The 21,734-nt window shown below is 33.3% G+C and overlaps 1 protein-coding gene across 1 annotated transcript in view; it reads right to left on the bottom strand.

The window, feature by feature from the left end:
* LOC143064230 (C-type lectin domain family 4 member M-like) overlaps positions 1-14,142 on the bottom strand; it is a 28,203-nt gene extending 14,061 nt beyond the window's left edge. The window contains exon 1 of the mRNA XM_076236941.1: positions 14,033-14,142. Within this exon, the coding sequence (XP_076093056.1) occupies positions 14,033-14,099 (67 nt within the window). The 5' untranslated portion in view covers positions 14,100-14,142. The remainder of the gene's footprint in view (positions 1-14,032) is intronic.
* Positions 14,143-21,734: the final 7,592 nt, after the last annotated feature.

Raw genomic sequence — 21,734 nt, 5'->3', positions numbered from 1 at the left:
TCTAATCTTCAATAACGCTGAAGGATATTATAATTTTAATGTCAAAAATTGTTGGTTGAAAAACAGTTGCTTTGACAAATGCACATGTTTCCCATGTAATCTTACTTTTTCTATCTCCATCCAAAAAAAATCTATCCCCTTTCAATATGACTGCAATAACTGTGGTGAAGAGGTTGTACACTTTATAATTAAGCTAAATATTTTCACATCAGAAATTATGTTTCATGAAAAATTAGTTAAACCGCCGATACATCACTTTCAATTCATAATGTTCTTTTCTATTTGCAAAAGCTAATTTTGTCCAGTATAGAACGAGTCTACGATTGACAAAGGGAAGTAATTTGTTTAAAAAGTGTGTTATAACAGAATCAAATCGATAATTGACAAATGGACTAGTGTCGCTAAATATTGTCCGATGTTTTAGGGAAAATAAAATTGAGAATGGACATGGGGAATGTGTCAGAGATACAACAACCCGACCATAGAACAGAAAACAGCGTAAGGTCACAATAGGTCTTCAATGGACTTGTTTCAGAATCAATGCGTTTTTTCATTTACCCTTGATGATCCTAAAAGTGCTTCCTGATTGGATTCAGCTACTTACAACTGCGACCAATAGAAATCACTACCTAGTGGACCCGAAATTCTACTGTATCGTTACCCTTTGCATGCGAAGATAGGTCTGAAATAACATAACGGAAAGTAGTTCAAATTTAAATCAAAATTTTCTTCGCATAGGTGTAATTTTCATAATAGACCGAATATTTTGAACAAGTTGAATAAATTTTAATGATTGTGGAACACTTTTGACTGATAACGAAAACAATACATGTCCATGTAAACATTATGTACATACTTGTCTTTTAGTAACATTTGAACTTTTTGCTACTAAAGTATGTTAAAGAATACCCTCAATTCATTCAAACAATTGTATCAGTTGCATTTGCTTGAAACAACAACATTCCGTATTTTTATTGATAAAGTGTGAAACTGGATATTTCTCGACGAAAATACACCAATGCATAATTTCTTAATTAAATTTAGAGTGCACATAAGATAACTCTGACTGAATAATACGTATTTTGGATGTTAATTAATCTAGGCTGTCTGCTTTTATGTTTCTTTTGTTTCGAATAACAAGATCTTTTCATAAGCTAAAGGATATTACTAGTGTTGATATCCATCTGAAGGACTTGAAATGTTCGTGATCTTTCACGTTAACATATTACACTTTTAACTGTCGAAAAAAAGAAGGATTATGACAAATCTTGGTCAAATTTAGCGTCTTTACATTCTACTAGAACACACCCGTGATATCACGGGTCCGTGACTGAATTAAAGTATATAACTATGCGCAAGCCTTATTTTAGTATTAGTATTGTCATCTGATAAAGTCATGCCGATTATAAGATACACAGTTTTTCTCTGCTTTCAAGTCTTTCTGTTTGAACCCGTCGAACTGAAACAATAATATTAATTATTTGGAAAACAAAAGGTCCTGGAATGGAGTATTTTTTAATCAACAGCATTGTCCTATATAAGTTATAAATAAAGTTGAATTCTTTGCTTCGCTGTTTTACGTCATGCCCACTAACAAATTGAAAACTGTACCTATACGCCTTATTTTTAGTCCAGATTTTTAGTATTCGTATTGTTATCTTAGAAAGTCTTACTGATTAAAATACTACAATAGGTAACAATTTGACAATTTAGTAGTGTCAACCCTGTGGTTATGACCCGTGTATATAGCATATTAATCCTGAAAACAACGTTTGGTGGTGCGCCTGTCAGATGCGGAACGTACAGATAAGGTAATAGGTAACAGGTGAATATACTATTGGTATCGGTAGCGGACTCGACCCGGAACTTCTTAATTATTGGCAATATTAATTACGTGGAAAACAAAAGGGCCTGGAGTGGTGTAATTTTTAATCTACACCTTTGTACTATATTAGTTATATATAAAGTTGAATTCTGTGATTCGTCGTTTTAACGTGATGACGGCTGACAAATTGGACCTCGTAATTTTAGTATTATAGATACTTATTCTATTAAAATCACGTGGTCTAATTAGTTAGCCGGTAGGACATTAAAATGACGACTTCAAGATTGCAACATTATATATAACTAATATAGGACAACGGTGTTGATTAAAAAATCAAGGTCCTTTTGATTTCCAAATAATTATTTCCGGGTCGAATAAGATACCGTATAACGAAACAAAACAACATATTTTACATATGAATTATGTTTATAACATGGATGGGAACATATGTTAAATCTTATAACATGCACGAGGAATGTGGACATATAGTTATGACGAAATTATTCTTAAAGCAATCAACACATAATTAGAAAATAAAAGCCGGATAATTTCTTCCTTTTATTACTTTAAAGTATTTTTCAAACAATAACCAAAATGAAAATTGAAAGTTGACTTTATAGTTACGTTTAAAGAAAAAAAGTAGTCTTTAATAATTAGGTCTTTCCACTTTTCGTGGAAAGACCTTTTGTTTTTCTTCTGATTATTTTTTTTTCTTCTGCCGTCTGAGATGCTTTTTTTGTCTTACAACATATAGAATGGATTTTTGGCCAATGATGTTGTACAGTAATGGGGGTTTCAAAACTCACCCTGTGTGACCGAACACTTATTCTTATAGGAGTTATCTCCCCGCGTCCCTTTTCTCTTGTTATTGCTATATCTCTAAAACCGTAAAAGATTTAGGCAAACTGTTTTCACCAAATTGTTCGTCTACTCTTGCGAATGATTTGGTTTATTTGACTTGAGTGATCGGAAGACATCTTATGGGAGTTATTTCCCTTTGAAAATTTAAGATAGGCGATTTGTTGGATAAATTCATCCGTTATAAGTCGTAGAGGCCTACAGTATTTTGATATGAAGTCCTTGGTCCATTTGACGGAAATTGAGGTCAAGGTCAAAGGTCAAGGTCATGCTATAAATTTTGAATTTTGCTTGTTATCGTTATTCCATAGAAACTGTGACAGTAAATGATATGACGTGTTTGCCAAATAACTGTTTACAATAAGGCGCAACTTCAACCTATATCAGTCAAAGTGTTTTTGTTAACCCTTATCGGAGTTTTCTCCCCTTATTAAAAAGAAGATGTGGTATGATTGCCAATGAGACAACTATCCACAAAAGACCAAAATTACACAGACATTAACAACTATAGGTCACCGTACGGCCTTCAACAATGAGCAAAGCCTATACCGCATAGTCAGCTATAAAATGCCCCGATAAGACAATGTAAAACAATTCAAACGAGAAAACTAACGGCCTTATTTATGTAAAAAAATGAACGAAAAACAAATATGTAACACATAAACAAACGACAACCACTGAATATACAGGCTCCTGACTTGGGACAGGCACATACATAAATAATGTGGCGGGGTTAAACATGTTAGCGGGATCCCAACCCTCCTCCTAACCTGGGACAGTGGTATAACAGTACAACATAAGAACGAACTATAAAAATCAGTTGAAAAAGGCTTAACTCATCAGATGGACAAAAATATAAGTGGACGTGGCCGGGTATGTATTTCAAATCAGTATTTCTCCACAACCATACAAGTGATTGACCTGGGGTCTTTTGTTTTGAGTTCACTGACCTATGACCTTGAAATTTAGATCAAGGTCAAAGGTCAAGGTCATGTTATAAATTTTGAATTTTGCTTCTTATCGTTATTTAAAAGAAACTATTACAGTTAATGATATAATTTGTTTGCTAAATAACTGTTTATAAAAAGGCACAACTTCAACCTATTTCAGTCGAAGTGTTTTGGTTAACCCTTACAGGAGTTTTCTCCCCTTATGTATCTGAAATCAATATTTCTCCACAACAATACAAATGATTGACCTGGGGTCTTTTGATTTGAGATAACTGACCTTTGACCTTGAAATTGAGGTCAAGGTCATAGGTCAATTTGATGTTCTAGATTTTGACCTTTGTTAAAAATTATTTTCTGTTCATAATAAAACAATTAAGTCTTTTGCATATACCTATTAATCTTATTTTTTTATACCAATTTGAAGATCCGAATTTATATTACATCAACAATGAGTGACATTTTCTAACATCGTTTTTTTTTTATTAAATTTCATTCTTATTATCGAAGTGGAAAGACCTTCAATTGTTCTCTGAAGAATTGGTTTTTAATTCAGAAATGAAGATTATAGATTTTAACAGCAAACGAGCAAAAAAAAAAGGCTTAATCCTGAATTACGACAGTTAGTTCTATTAGAACCGATAAAAAAAAACCAAAAAAAAAAACATGAACGCAAATATAAAATTGATATAGCTTAAAGTATAGTCCTTTATTTAACTTTTCAATGCAATTCATTTATAACCTATGACTACATCTGTCGTACTAGTAGTCATTTCATGTCCTTTTATTGTTACACAATTGGTAACATTAATTAATTATCAAGGAGTATTAATTAGGAAATTTATTAAAAAGGAAATAAACAATTCAATGACAATCATGTATGCTTTGGACACTAATAACCATCTGTGAATACATTAAATAGCAGAAAGCCTTTGGACACTAATAACCATCTGTGAATACATTAAATAGCAGAAAGCCTTTGGACACTAATAACAATCTGTGAATACATTAAATAGCAGAAAGCCTTTGGACACTAATAACAATCTGTTCGTATACTATGGACATATATACCCCGAAGCCCATAAATGACCATGTTTACTTTAAAATAACATTTATCCGTTAGGGGTTAATTACATTATTTGACAATTAACCTCATGTAAATAGTACTCGATAACCGTACGATTATACAACCGGCCTACAGCTATAAACATGTGTATGGACCATTGGACTATATAAGATACCTCAATGGACTACAAGGACACAATTCGATCACACCAGAATTCGTCACATCTCGGCCAGTGTCAGTGCAAAAACATTTACTTGAACTTTAATCGCTCTTTGAATATACTTGTAAATTAAGCAATAAATACTAATTGACAAGTATCACTTATTAACTTATTGATTGTGCCACATCAGTCAAATTGGTGCCGTTCAGACCACGGATTAAGGACTTCTAACCACTATACGACCAAGGAACCAAGGAACCACGTAAGTTGCAATTACCATAGCTTTCATTCTTTTTTGATGGATAACCAAGATACTTCTATGTCAGCACAAAAAGTAGAATTAGCTTTCAATTCTGTCGCTAACGAATTACATGGGTTACGAGAGGTAGTTACGATTCAAGGCGATGTAGCCACGGAAATTAAAGGGTTAAAATCAGCCATTTGTTCTCAAAATGTAGTTCAAGGAATAACGCCTTTTGAAGGTAATACGAAAGATTTTAAAGCCTGGATTAAGTCAATTGAAAAATATGCTTTACTTTTTAATGATAGGGATCGAATTAAGGAAATAGCTTTTCAAACATGTAAAGGGGCTTGTTCAGATTACATACAAAGGTATTTAAGAGACCATCAGGACACCACTTGGGAACAATTAAAAAAAGAATTAACTTCAAGGTTTGGGGAAATTACTGACCCTCAACATGCGTCGACACTTTTGAGACAATTAAAACAAAAAGGGGACGAATCTGTTCAAATTTATGCAGAAAATTTATTGAATTTGGCAAATGAGGCATATTCAGATTTAGATGGACATAACGAAGCTATAGAAAGGGAACTCGTAGGCATTTTTATAGATGGTTTAGCTCATTCGTATTTAAAAATGAAATTAATGAGAGAAAACCCAGCTACTTTTTCTTTGGCAGTTAAAAGTGCAATGACTGAACAAAATTTGAGAAAAAGATTTACTTTAAGAACGGAAAGGGTAGACGAACCAAGGTATAAAACGATAAGACCAATGACATTAACTAGACCAAGACGGACTGAACCTTTGAACTTTCATGAACCAATGGAAATTGATCATTATCGTGATGCAAAACGTTGTTATTCTTGTGGTAAAGTAGGTCATGTATCACGTGATTGTCGTTCTGGGGGAAATTTGAGACAAATTAATGCCGTAGAAATGCAAACATATCACGGAAATTCGGGTAGAAATAGGGAAATTAATTGTTATTCTTGTGGTAGGGTAGGACATATAGCACGAGATTGTCGTTCTAGGGGAACCTATAGACAAGTAAATGCAGTTGAAACGCAACAATATCAAGGGAATTCGGGAAGAAATAATGAGATAGTTTGTTATCAGTGTAATCAACGGGGACATATTAGGCCAAATTGCCCAAATAGAAAACCTAGGACTGTTAACATGGTAGAAAACTGGGGTGTATATCCGGAAAACTAAAGCGCTCTTGTCACGTTGAAGCCAGTGATAAGAGTCCAATTAAATTACCTACTTATTCTATAAATGTTGCAGGAGCTCCAAATTCAACTTTAATTAAATTTCAAAATCAAAGATATAGAGCTCTTGTAGATTCAGGCGCTAGTGTTTCTTTGATACACAAAAGAATTTTTGAAACTTTGAGGGATAAACCAAAATTATTAAAGAAAACGGCTAATTTACAGTCCGTAAATGGGGGGTCTTTACATGTAGAAGGTTGTGCAAACCTTACTTTTAAAATAGGTAGTACAAAAGTTACTCAATTATTTTATGTTGTTAGAGACATGAACAGAAATGTTATTTTAGGAAAAGATTGGTTAGTACAAAATGGAGTTAGGTTATATTTTGATTTAGGATGTTTGAGAATTCAAAAAAATTATGTTCCATTAGAAGAAGATATTAATGTGGCTTCAGTTGTAAGATTAACCGTAAATGCCGTATTAAAACCACAATCAATTAATGTTTGTCCCGTAGGCCTTAAGAACAATCCAAGTTTTGGAAGTACTAAATTGTTGGAAATCTCACCTGTAGCTTCAGGGTATGTTAGTACAGAACCAGGCTTAATGATAAGTAATACGGTGGTTAATTTTAATAAAAATAGGAAGTTTCCTTTGATGATTGTAAATAACACAAACAAATCAATTAGGTTAAAAAGGGGTTGTGTAGTAGGTAAGGCTTCTCATTTAGAAGAAATAAATTTAGTCAATGTGAATAAATCTGAAGGAACTTCGGGGCTCAAAAAGTTAGATGAGTCTGAAATAAGTGTACCGCAAGAATTTAAAAAGGATATACTTAGAATGATAAGGGACAATGAAGATGTTTTCGCAACTTCAGATAAAGATTTGGGGTGCACTGATACAGTACAAATGACTATCGATACAGGGAATAACCCACCTATTAGATTAAAACCTTATAGGGCCCCACTCAATCAGAGAGAAATAATAGATAGGACAATTGAGGAACTACTAGAGGCTAAGATTATTAGGAAGTCTAGGTCGGCTTGGGCTGCGCCTATCATTATTGTTTCAAAAAAGGATAAAACTTCAAGGATGTGCGTTGACTATCGCAGGCTAAACGCAATTAGTAAAATTTATTCATTTCCGTTACCATTGATTGATGACTTGCTTGCTTCGGTAGGTAAAGCCAAAGTAATGACTTCGCTAGATTTAAAGTCAGGTTATTATCAGGTCAAGGTCAAGGAGTCAGATAAGGAAAAGACTGCTTTTGTATGTCACAAAGGATTATTTGAGTTCAATGTATTACCATTTGGTCTCGCCTCAGGGCCCAGTTTATTTAGTGAACTAGTTACAGAAGTATTACAAGGGTTAGAGCATTTTTCAACTGCTTATATAGATGATATTTTGATATTTTCCGAAACAGAGGAAGAACATTTAGGCCACATTCAACAAGTTTTTGATAGATTACGACAGCACAAACTTAAATTAAAATTGAAAAAATGTAATTTTTTGCAAAATGAAACCAACTATTTAGGCTTTATAATAAGTAAAGATGGATTAAAACCAGACCCTGAAAAGGTCAAGGCCATTCAAGGCATGAAAGCTCCCTCGAATGTAAGGGAAGTAAGAGGATTAATAGGTTGCTTGAGCTATTATCGCAGATTTGTACCTTCATTTTCAAAAATTGCAGAGCCTATAGTGGCTTTAACTAGGAAAAACAAGGTTTTTAATTGGACCACAACTTGTCAGGTAGCTTTTGAAAAGTTAAGGGATGAACTAGTGAAAGTACCATTATTGGCATACCCAGATTTGAATAAACCCTATGTGCTGTACACGGACGCTAGCGATAGTTGTGTAGGGGCTTGTTTAACGCAATTACAAGAAAATCCAATCAAGGGTGAAAAGGAAGTGGAAAGACCGATTTATTTCCTATCTCATAAATTGAGTGATACGCAAACACGTTGGTCAACCATTGAAAAAGAAGCATTTGCTATTCATTATGCGTTACAAAAATTGAATCATTATTTGTATAATGCTGAATTTGTGATAAAGACAGATCACAAACCTTTGAAATACATTTTAGAATCCCCCATGCAAAATAAGAAAATTCAACTGTGGGCTTTGAACATAACGGGTTATAACTGTAAGATTCAGTATATTCCAGGGCCCCAAAACGTGTGTGCAGATTTTATGTCTAGATTACCTTCCGACGAAAAACCAAACGAAAATCCAGATCCTTATCCAGATATTAGTGATAATACTTACGAAGTTAATGTGATTAATTCAAATAGATTTCATTTTACTGATTACGCAAATAATGACAAATTAGTTGAAGATATTCCAGAAAAAGAAAATTTTCAGTTTGAAGAATTTGATATGTCAATGGAACAAATGAAAGACAAAACATTACGCGAGTTAAAGGAACAACTTGTAGGCGATAAGGTACCCGAGGCAGTGCAAAACAAGTACATCATAATAGATGACATACTTTATTACATCTCAAATGTAGATAATGATCCTATTATAAGGTTGTACATACCTTCTCATATAAAACAAGCAGTTGTAGAACAGTATCATGATAAGAATGGGCACATGGGCATTGACAAAACATTTGATTCGATTCGTCAAAAATATTTTTGGCCAAACATGTTTAAGGAATTGTATAATTATGTCACCACTTGTGTACCTTGTCAATCACGCAACTTACAAAAAGTTAGAGCGCCAATTCAGGAAACAAAAATTCCGCCTTATCCTTTTTGTCATGTAGGGGTAGATTTGAGTGGACCATATCCAACTACCATGTCAGGTAACAGGTACATTATAGGATTTATCGATTTGTACTCGGGGTGGCCAGAAGCTTTTAGTGTCGCAACAAAAAGCACTGACAATGTTGCACATCTTTTGATTGAAGAAATTACTTCAAGGCATTCTGGGATACAAATTCTAACAAGTGATAACGGAGGGGAAAACTGTTCTAAGGCTATGGAAGAAGTTTGTAAAGAACTTAATATAAAGCATATTAAAACTTCATTCTATCACCCTCAGGGTAATGCAAAAATAGAAAGATTTCATAGAACATTACATGATGTTTTGTCAAAATTAATAGAAGATCATTCCACAACTTGGGACTTATACTTGAACCAAGCTTTAGCAGCAATTAGATTCAATATCAATGAGTCCACCCAACTTTCACCTTTTTATGCATTATATAACAGGGATCCAGTTTTACCTTTAGATAACATTTTACAGCCTAGGAGAAAATACAATGGGGAGGAATATCATAAAATTGCCTTACAACAACAACATAAATCATTTATGCTGGTTCATAAAACTATGAAAAAATCTAAGCAGAAACAAGCTAAGTACGCAAACAAAAATAGCAAAGATATAAAGTTTGAGGTAGGAAACCCAGTTTTTTATAAAAATCATAGAAGGGCAAGCAAACTTTCAAAAAAATGGACTCCGTACTATAGGATTATAGAACAAACTTCACCTGTTAGTTTTATTTTAAAAAATCAGTTAGATGGGACAACCACAAAAGCTCATGCAGAACAAATTCGTTTGGCTAAGTTAGATTGGGAAATTCCTAACAACAATCAAGGTAGGGCATTACGTAAAGCTGCGTATGTAGTTCCCATTGAGTCACAATCAGAAGATTCCTCTGATGATGAAAGCATAGATTCAGACACTCCGTTAAATCAAATTGCAAAAAGATATAAGAAAGAAAGGGAAAATTCTGATTATGAAGATGATATACCATTAATGGAGTTATCTAAAAAATTAAGGGGAAAGAAAATTTTTTCAGAACAAGATAGTCAAATAGAAAATGATGATAATGATGATCAAGTCATTAAAGAAAAAGTAGAAAATTCGCCTTCGGATTATGAAGTCTCTGACATTGATGATAACATGTCTAGCACTCATTCTTCGTCGGTAACATCTGAAAATTATGACATTGAAGATAACATGTCTGTAAACAGTGTTAAAATAGAAAATAATCAGAAATCTACTGATATTGGGGCTAACAACACAAAATTGGTAACTAAGGAACATGTACAAAATTTAGTGAGGGCTTTAATAGGTATTATGTAGGTATCAATTGGCTTTATAGGTAGTAAGAAGGATGCAAATCATTTAAGAAATTCTAAAACTTATAAAATATGTTATTTAAACCATTTGCAATTACAATTAAACATGTTGTCCTTAGGACACATGTCACCTAGTCTTATATCACCCGGTAATTTAAGAGTACTATTGACTGACATAAAACGACGACTACCGGCGACATTAAAAATACCTGGTGACGAAGTTAAAGATATTTGGATTTTTTTTTATAAATTTTTGACCATTGCTGCAAACCAAGAAAACAAAAAAACTAAATATATGCTGCTAAATACCAATGAAATTGACAAATGTTCAAATCCTTTAGTTAATTTTTGTGAAATTAAAAGTCCAGTTTATCCAGTTAATTTAAGTAAATTATGTATCATAGCCTTATTTGCCAATAAAGAAAATTGGAAAACAAGATGTACAGCAAAAGTAAGACCAAATACAATTTTGCCTATGGCAACTTATTTGACCGATAGTATGTGGGCAGTTACTACCATTAATGAATTTAGAATCACAATTAGATGTGATGACAATACAAACATGTTGACGGATCAGATAATTAATCCTCCTACCACTATAATTAATTTAAAGCGAACTTGTACCGCTACGAGTGATCATTTGACCTTATTACCTACTTATCAAATGGAAAGTACATTTTTAACAGAAAAAACGTTCGATAGATTCTTAAATACCTTTCAAGTATTGAATACAAGTTTATGGGAACCCTTTCATGCTGCTTTACCAAATTTTACAAAGCTTGAACTACCAAGAGAACTAACGGCTATTAAACAAATTCCTATGAACGCTTTGATTGAAAAACTTAAAAATTTACGGGAAATTGAAAATGATGTTGTATTTCCAAATTGGGGAGTAGGTTTATCCATGGGTTTGGGTGCGATATTCATTGGAATAGCTATATTTTTGTACTGTAAGTTTTTTAGAAACAAATCTTGGTTAGCCAAAAAGAAAGGTGAGAGTTCGGGTTCTAATGCCACGAACGATGGGTACCAAATGGTGACAACGAAAATGGTTGGGACAGAAGTACCTGATTCCAGAGAGAAGCTTCCCTCTGCACCATTACTCAAGGACGATGTTAGACCAAAGACCGATGCGACCAGTCTTTTGAGAAAGATGTACCCAGAGCTAGATACGTCGACTACTTCGTAAAAGGACTGGATTGTAAACCATACAACGTAGACGACCGAATCAACTAGCGGAAGACGAACCGTGTAAATAATTTTCAAAATGACTTTATGAACTGTGTAAATAGAATTGTATAAACATTTGCGTTCCTAATCAGTATTGAGGAACAACTTATTATGAGGGTGTTGGAAATAAAACACGAACTATGTATATCGAAATATTTTCAAATGACCTATGTGTAAATATATTCAGATGTTGGACTTGCCGAATTTTATGAACTATATATGTGGTGATGGTTACCAAAAAACTTAACAATGGAACTACTGGATTTACAATAGCATAAATGAAGAAGGATTATCGTATTTTCCGAACTTTCGTTCTTATTGCGAGGGAAGGAATAATGTTACACAATTGGTAACATTAATTAATTATCAAGGAGTATTAATTAGGAAATTTATTAAAAAGGAAATAAACAATTCAATGACAATCATGTATGCTTTGGACACTAATAACCATCTGTGAATACATTAAATAGCAGAAAGCCTTTGGACACTAATAACCATCTGTGAATACATTAAATAGCAGAAAGCCTTTGGACACTAATAACAATCTGTGAATACATTAAATAGCAGAAAGCCTTTGGACACTAATAACAATCTGTTCGTATACTATGGACATATATACCCCGAAGCCCATAAATGACCATGTTTACTTTAAAATAACATTTATCCGTTAGGGGTTAATTACATTATTTGACAATTAACCTCATGTAAATAGTACTCGATAACCGGACGATTATACAACCGGCCTACAGCTATAAACATGTGTATGGACCATTGGACTATATAAGATACCTCAATGGACTACAAGGACACAATTCGATCACACCAGAATTCGTCACATCTCGGCCAGTGTCAGTGCAAAAACATTTACTTGAACTTTAATCGCTCTTTGAATATACTTGTAAATTAAGCAATAAATACTAATTGACAAGTATCACTTATTAACTTATTGATTGTGCCACATTATAGCTAAGATATGTTTAAGTGTGACATGCAACTAAATAATTAAAATCCTAAGCTTTTGATTTTCCAAGTATACGAATAATGCAATATTATTCAAGGTACTCCATCAAATGATTTTGATTTGCATTCCAATACGGACTTTCACTGTATATTTACTGTACTTATAGTGCTTAACTATATATAGACCATAGAAACCAAAAACAAAACAATTAATAAATATTCTTCAAGATAGTTTTTGTTTTTGTTTTGAAAAAGTAATATCTTAAAAGAATATGGATTAGTCTAAATACACCACTATACTTTTTTCTTCAAATCAAACGTACAAAAAAAAAATCGTTGTTCTTTTCAAGACCTTGTTCTAGATTTCATGCTGTATCTAATTTCCGAAATTTATGACAAATGAGGTGTTTTTCCCTTTATGTTCTATTTTGTTCTTTCTCTCTTTTTATTGCGATGTTCAATTTGCCTCTCGTGGAATAAACATTTCCATGTTTGCATATGGGAGAGTTTACTATGACCTGAACGAGTTTCACGAACGTAATGTTCCCAATGCTTAAAAGTTCTTAAACTCAGCTGTTTACATAATATACTTGGGGCATCACACGCGATCGTACATTCCTGTTGTTATGTGAAATCAACTCGGGAGTATAGCCTCTTAAGTTAAAAGGTATAACATTATGATTTCTGTATTTAAGACTGTTGATTTTCTTTTAAGTGACTGCAATCATTTGATATGGCAATTATTTAATACTTGTTTCTATATTTGATCTTGTTGTTATTTATATATTGTTGGCATTAACCTAGCTATAAAACAAGGTTTAATTCACATTTTTCTACATCAGGAAATGCTTGAAGTCAGGAATATGACAGTTGTTATCCGTTTAATTGATGTGATTGAATTTCTGATTTCGTATTTTTATTAAGGACTTTTCGATTTACATTTTCCTCGAAAGACGTTATTTTTGTTATTTTACTCTTATGGTTATGTGCTTTTTTGATTGATTTTAGTTCAATTGGTCGAAAGTGAATGATGTATTTGAGTGCTGATTACCTTAGTAACGCGAACACAGGTCAATTTGCTGTCCAAAGTTAAACATCTATTGTGTAAATGTTAATGTCCTTTATTGACTTTGATGTAAATGTCAGTTCTCAGATAATCTAGGTTGAAGAACTTATATTGACCGTAAAAAGACTTTTGGAGTTTGTTTGTATTTTGGTTGCTATTATATTGAATAAACTCCTCATAGATACCAGGATAGAAATTTTGCATTTGCACTAGACGCGCGTTTCGTCTACAAAAGACTCATCAGTGACGCTCGAATAAAAAAAAGGTAAAAAGGCCGCAACAGTACAAAATTAAAGAGAAGTCTCTTTATTATTCACAATAAAATAAAAAAAAAATGGTGCACATGTCCTGTCAATCAGGTCATATTTCTAAGAATATCAACTTACCTGTGAAGGTATTTTCCACTCGAAGCATCAACAACATATAAGTTAATACAATTTTACGGCCGGACATCTTTTTATCGTGATTTTCTTTAAATCTGAAAATACCAAGACCGGACATCTTTTTATCGTGATTTTCTTTAAATCTGAAAATACCAAGACCGAAAATTGTATGAATATCCGAATATAGTTATTGGTGTATAATGAATACGCCGTGAATCACTATGGCATAGTCATGAACATCTTATTTCTTTTCATATTTTTATTTTAATCTACTTAAAATATTATTTTTCCACAATAATATGTTATAATGATGAGTTGATATTTCTTAATAATCGACAACAATTTGATAATCTCTAACAGCAGTTTAAAGCTAAGAAAAGCAGTTAATACTGGTTCGGAGCTCAGAAGTGAATTCGTATACTTGACTAATTCATAATTTAATTTTAGTACTATAATTGATGCCAACACTTAAACCTTAACAAAATCAATATTATACCTGTCTATTTTATCTGTTATTAAGTTTCAACAAAGCTGACAAACTTCAGCATATCTATACAGAAAGAAATTCTATAATTCCAATTTGAAAATTAAAGACGAAATGTTTGAAGCCAATGAACTGGCACGAAAATTCAATCATGATATTCCTAGGTTACATTTAGAGAAGCGTATCTTGGACACAAACTTTTTAGGTTTATGTGCATTTTCAAAAATGGACACTCGTCAACTGTGTAGGCTAAAAGATAATTTGTGTATAAAAAATCTGTTTTATTACACTGTTAATCTTGATATTTTTTTCCCTTTATAGTTTTACTCTGTCTTCTATAGTTTTTGCCTAAAACACAAACATGATAAAAATCGCCATTTGACGGCAATGGCTGCTATACGTATGCAATTATAGGCCAATAATAACGGAGGGGCATTAAAACATAAAGGGACCTATACATGACTTAGTGTTAAACCATTCAAACAGGAAAACAGACAGTCTTATCTTTATAGAAAAAAAAAAAAAAAAAAACGAGAAACGAGAAACACTTAACCACATCAACAAACGACAACCACTGAACATCAGGTTCCTGACTTAGAACTACTACGATACGTCACATCCGGGAAAAAAGGGACGGGATTGTAGTAGAAACTGGTTTTTCAAAACGTTCAATCAACTCGTACAACTATCGAACGGATGACTTCAACTACACGACTTGGAACTCTTGGTTCAGTAGCTTCCTTTTGCAATATTCTTCCAAGGAAAGCATAATTGAAAAAAACAAGCCATGTGCTATCGTATCAAGGGGGAGATATATACTACGTATGCAGGCGCTGCTGTAATGTTGCTTCATAGAAATGGCAAATGCACAGTTGGGAAGCTGAAACCATCTCTTTTGTCGTAAATAAAATAGAGAATTGAAATGGGGAATGTGTCAAAGAGACAACAACATCGTAAAGATTTGTTTTTAACAGACATTCATTGCCAATTTTTAGATTTAAATCAAGAAATTTTACAGACTAAATCGTATCTGTTGATTCCTTCATCTTAGATTCGATGAGATAGATGCTTTCAACATAGCCACCAACTTCTGAATTATTCATAGAGACAACATCATCTATACAGCGGAAATGAAAATTAAAGGATACTGCTTACTTCCTTTCTTCCTTTCGTTCTTTCTTAAAAGTTCCAACTGACAATTTTTCTTCTATGCTGACCTATTTGCTTCGTATCATATCAACAGAACCGGTTGTGTCTGCAAATTCATACCAGTGATATCAGCTAAGCATTAACTGATGAATTTCCTTGAGAGAGAAAAGCATTTTAACTCAAGGTAGAAAAGATATGACATTTAAAATTAATAAAAAAATATACATAAAGCTTATTAATGAGCGGTAGGATGAATCGTGAATAACTAGCAAAGACACAAAATCAATAGAAATCCTTTATTATTTATAATTTTAATTACTAACATACTGATAAAACCAAGTCAGACATAATTAGTTATTTTAACAGACAGAAAGACCATAATATATATATAGCTAATATAGCTGATCTGTAAAAAAATGTGATATCACGATATCTCAGTAGCATGGGTTCGAATCCCGGCGAGGGAAAAACAAAAAATTTTCGAAAGCAAATTTACAAATCTAACATTGTTGGGTTATATATATATATACAACTCGTCTAAACATCAACCCAACAATGTTAGATTTGTAAATTTGCTTTCGAAAATTTTTTGTTTTTCCCTCGCCGGGATTCGAACCCATGCTACTGAGATATCGTGATATCACATTTTTTTACAGATCAGCTATATTATCTATAGTAAAGGATCCTACAAATTAATGTAAGATACAGTCACAGAAAATAAATATATTTATAAGTACGTCTGAGCCAGTGACCAGTCTACAACAGATTTAACCATCGGATAACCAGCAGTGATGGTGATACATGGCTGTGTACATTGTGTATATACAACTCGTCTAAACATCAACCCAACAATGTTAGATCTGTAAATTTGCTTTCGCAAATTGTTTGTTCTTCCCTCGCCGGGATTCGAACCCATGCTACTGAGATATCGTGACTGTAGCCGTCCCGCTAGACCACACGACCACCTGGGCTTCAAAATAAAGATTTCGGTGGCCGGGTGTTACCTTTCCTCGTCAGTTTTAATCTAGCGTCGTACATGATATATAAGGCATGGTACTCGAAGGCTATATACAGCTTTCAACCACCAACAGGAGGGATTGTGCCTGATATTTATACGATGAAGATATAATCTTTCATTCAGTTTAATTGAGGTCTGGAGTGGGCATATCGGTAACTGCTAGTAGTCTGTTGTTATTTATGTATTGTTGTCATTTTGTTATTTTCATTTGTGTCATATTCTGGCATCCGACTCGGACTTCTCTTAAACTTAGTTTTACTGTGCGTATTGTTCTGCGTTTGTTTTTCTGCATTGTCTAGAGGTATAGGGGAGGGTTGAGATCTCAAAAAGCATGTTTAACCCCGCCATAATTTTGCGCTTGTCCCAAGTCAGGAGCCTCTGGTCTTTGTTAGTCTGGTATAATTTTTAATTTTAGTTTCTTATGTATAATTCGGAGTTTAGTATGACGTCCATTATCACTGAACTAGTATGCATATTTGTTTAGGGGCCAGCTGAAGGACGCCTCCGGGTGCGGGAGTTTCTCGTTACATTGAAGACCTATTGGTTGCCTTTGGCTGTTGTCTGCTCTATGGTCGGGTTGTTGTCGCTTTGACACATTCCCCATTTCCATTCTCAATTTAATTTAGTACTATCAAACCATATGGTTTTGCAATTGGTTCATATCACGGTAGAGAAGAGCGTTTCGGACGCATGGAATTATTTAACGTGATCTTTTCATTTTTTACTGAACTAGGAAGATACCTCTGCTGGTTGACTGTCAGCCCCATACGGTATAATCAGCTCAGAAGTCAGATATGATTTTATAAAAAAAGACCTTCTTAAAATTGATCGTTTATAAATCATAAAATTATTAAGAAACTAAGCTTTAAACTTCAAAGTTGACCTTAGATGGTTATTTTTATCTACTGTGTCGGTACTTATACATTCTCTGATTTCACAAATTCGCCTTCCAGATATCCTGATGAAGGTAATCCAGCAAATCAATTCGGATGCATGCAATTATTTAACGTGTTGTTTTCATTTTGTTTTTTGCACATAATAATAGAATGTTGCACATTTTATCAATGTATTTTACAAATGCGATCAAAGGAAAGTTCACAATCTTGAAACACCGAATGGTGTTCATTGTAAATTGGCATCGCCCAAAATAATCAAAGTATCGTTTGTCGAGTTCAATGTAACATTTAAGAAATACATTTGTAATTCATGGGTGTTGAATATATCGTGATTTTACCAAGGGTTAACCCTTTATGCAAAATATTTTACCCTGCGTGATAGCGAGGGATAAAATATTATCATAAAGGGACAACCCGTAAAATCACTATACATTCAAGCCCCGATGAATTATTTCGATTCTAATAGGACAAATACGTCAATTCTTTTTGATTGAAGTGCTCTAGGTGGAGGCAAATATTTGCCGTTCCCATAAATAAACGCACTATCAAATTGGCGTAAAAGAACGGAGCAAACTGAATAAGTGACATGCTTGAACTATTTACAATAGCTTATTTTGATAATATGGATAAGTTTAAATGATAATTTTCTTATATGTCTTATATTTATAAAAATGTCTTAAAACACATTTAAACATCGTTTGTTTACGTTTCCTTGTTGTGATAATTTTCGGTTTCACAAACGTGTATTTTCCCGTAAGATGCTCATATTCTCACGTTGACTTTTCTACTCTTTACACAAGTATTCCACATTCCAAACTAAAAGACAAATTGAAAGAGTTGGTATTTCTTTGCTTCATAAAAGAGAATGGCCAACGTAGATACAAGTATCTTGTCTTAGGGAGGGATAAATCCTACTTTGTAAAGGATCACTCTGATTCAAACAAAAAATTCTCCGAAACTGATATTATCAAGATGCTTGATTTCTTGATTGACAAAATATTTGTTACGCTCGGAGGAGTTGATTTTCAACAGACTGTCGGCATTCCAATGGAAACAAACTGTGCACCTCTACTTGCCGACTTGTTTCTTTATTACTATGAGGCTGACTTCATGCAGGAACTGCTTAGAAAGAAAGATAAGAACTTAGCACTATCCTTTAACTCTACTATCCGCTATATAGATGATGTTCTTTCACTAAATAATTAAAAATTTGGTGACTATGTGGAACGCATCTATCCCATCCAACTAGAGATAAAGGATACTACAGATACAGTTAAGTCGGCCTCATATCTTGACTTACATCTAGAAATTGACAATGAGGGTCGGTTGATAACAAAACTTTACGACAAAAGAGATGATTTCAGCTTTCCAATTGTGAACTTTCCATTTCTATGTAGCAACATTCCAGTAGCACCTGCTATGTAACAACATTCCAGCAGCACCTGCATACGGGGTATATATCTCCCAATTGATACGATATTCCCGTGCTAGCATTTCCTATCATGATTTTCTTGATAGAGGGTTGCTGCTCACAAGGAAGCTATTAAACCAAGAGTTCCAAATGGTGAAGTTGAAATCATCCCTTCGTAAATTTTACGGACGCCATCACGAGTGGGTTGACCGTTATGGAATAACCGTTTCACAAATGATATCGGATATGTTCCTTACGTCGTAACTCCAATCCCCTTCCCTTTCATGAATGTGACCTACCGAATTAGACTGTTTGCCGGATTTGTTATCATATAAGCAACACGACGGGTGTCACATGTGGAGCAGGATCTGCTTACCCTTCCGGAGCACCTGAGATCACCCCTAGTTTTTGATGGGGTTCGTGTTGTTTATTCTTTAGTTTTCTATGTTGTGTCATGTGTACTATTGTTTGTCTGTTTGTCTTTTTCATTTTTAGCCATGGCTTTGTCAGTTTATTTTAACTTTATGAGTTTGACTGTCCCTTTGGTATCTTTCGTCCCTCTTTTATCGTTCTATGACGCAGAGAAGCTCATTAATAAAAAAGCATATGACGTGGTAGTACGATTAGAACAGCCCAGGCAGTTTATTAATATTTTGCCACGGGTGTGTACTCGAAGCGTTTGAAGGACGTCATATCTTTAATAAAAACCGTGGTGCAAACATCGCCGAAAAGGCTGATTTAAACACAAACACAATAAAAAAACTACGGAACTTTCTCGAACTTACCTATAATATATAAGATACTGAAACAGGATTGCGATTTGAAGATCACCTAAACTTTAATTATCTTTATGACAACTTACAGACATGCGGCTACATTATGGCGTACCACACGGCTCTGTATAAGAATAGAGTCATGCTTGGGAAATTTGCAGACGGCACAATATCAGTTGCCAATCCTATGCTGCTTACTATCAGGTGTCTATTGAAATTAAACTATTTGATAACTGAAATTTTGTATTCATAAGACAAAAACCTGTTTGACAGATAAAGTACTTGGATGAATTTAAACATGCTTGAATGTAATCATGGAAAGATGAAGTTTTACATCTTATAAACGACTTATAAGATTGCCGTCTTGCTTTCGAGGAATCTTTCGTAAATAGTTATGAAAGGTATCTATTGGCTTCAAGTATGGTATTGTTGTCAATATGAACTGTTGGTATACATATTTAAAGTCGTATTCAGTCGTGCTTATATGTACATAAAATCACTTGTCAATATCTATACAAGCTGCAATCAGCCAAATATTGTAGAAATAACAGGTACACAAATAAAAAAAGTATCCTGTTACCCGCTACCATGTTGAGCAAGCAATAGTATGAATATTTCTTTCTTGGTAAGAGTACATCTTTGCTCTTCGAGTTTCAAATATGTCGATTTCTTTGAAAAAGCAGACTCAATGATTTTAATTAAAACAACTAATGCTCAAGTACCGGTTGTAAATTGCAGGATAAAAACAATATATGTACATTGTCGGAAATATAAAATGTATTTGTAATCGCTACGAAATAGGAGAAGCTCAGCGAGCATCTCTTTTTTTGTCCTGTTTCTAAAGCTCATACAAATAATTGTTATATTTTCCGACAATGTACATATACATTGTATATGGGCATGCAACCACCATGCATGTAGATGCTTTACTTGCTGAATGAACGGGAAAACGTATCTGTTAAGAACTGCCTATAACGATTTGATATAATCTTTAAAATTACCCCCCAAAAAACTGAGATTTTAATATTTTGTTTTTATGCATTTATTTTTTATCGCCTCCTTTTTTTAAAGTTTGAACGGTAATTCCTTTATGTTATCTTTTTTTCATCATTTTTATTTTATATTTTATAACTTATTTATGTTTGTTATTTGACATGATTTTTTTATCGTTCACCACACTTATATTTTTTGTATTTCATAATGTACTTCATATATAATTCATTTGATATATCAATGATGACACATAATTATGCTTCTTTAATCTTAATCCTCAAAGGTACCACAACATAGAACATAGGTAAAATGCATTAACATACGGCAATGCTTTTTATTGTTGTTTCCTGTTACAAATGTTAGAATTCATATGCAATTAAGTATTGTATCATTGGCATACATTGCAGTGATTTCTTGTCCAGGTTTTTCTTCACTTTTTGCATTGAAGTTTGATCAGTCCTTCAATGTTATTTTCGGTTTTTGAGTAACCAATGTTTAAACCTCGAGAATCGCTGAATATATATTAGTAATCGAAATGTGCATCTGATACAGCCTATGTTATAGCAACTACCTTGGAATGTTGCTAAATCATATACGAATATTGCACGTAAATCCCATCAATATATTTTCAAAAATTTAATCAAAGAAAGGCACATATGCCGAAAATTCACAATGATTTTTGTGAATTCATTTACTTCGTAGACTTTTTATTTTCAATAAATAGATGTTTACTCAATTTGTTTGTATACCTACAAAAATGTATTTTTTGATATTTTTGCATATTCAGTGGAATCAATACCAAAAAACAATGTTACTAAACTATCATTTATAGAATTATAGGAAAGGTTATAATGAATAAAGCCGTACGTGAAATCATTAAATAATGTATGTACTTTATTCTCACGAGAAGCTTCTGTATGAAGTCTGCATACTATCGAATTAAAAAAAAACAAGCGAGAAAAGTAACAAACTTTTTTTGTA

The sequence above is a fragment of the Mytilus galloprovincialis genome, chromosome 1 (genome assembly GCF_965363235.1).
Source record: "Mytilus galloprovincialis chromosome 1, xbMytGall1.hap1.1, whole genome shotgun sequence".
NCBI classification, from domain to species: domain Eukaryota; kingdom Metazoa; phylum Mollusca; class Bivalvia; order Mytilida; family Mytilidae; genus Mytilus; species Mytilus galloprovincialis.
The sequence above is the reverse complement of the archived record's forward strand: the minus strand, read 5'-3'. Positions and strand labels throughout refer to the sequence as shown.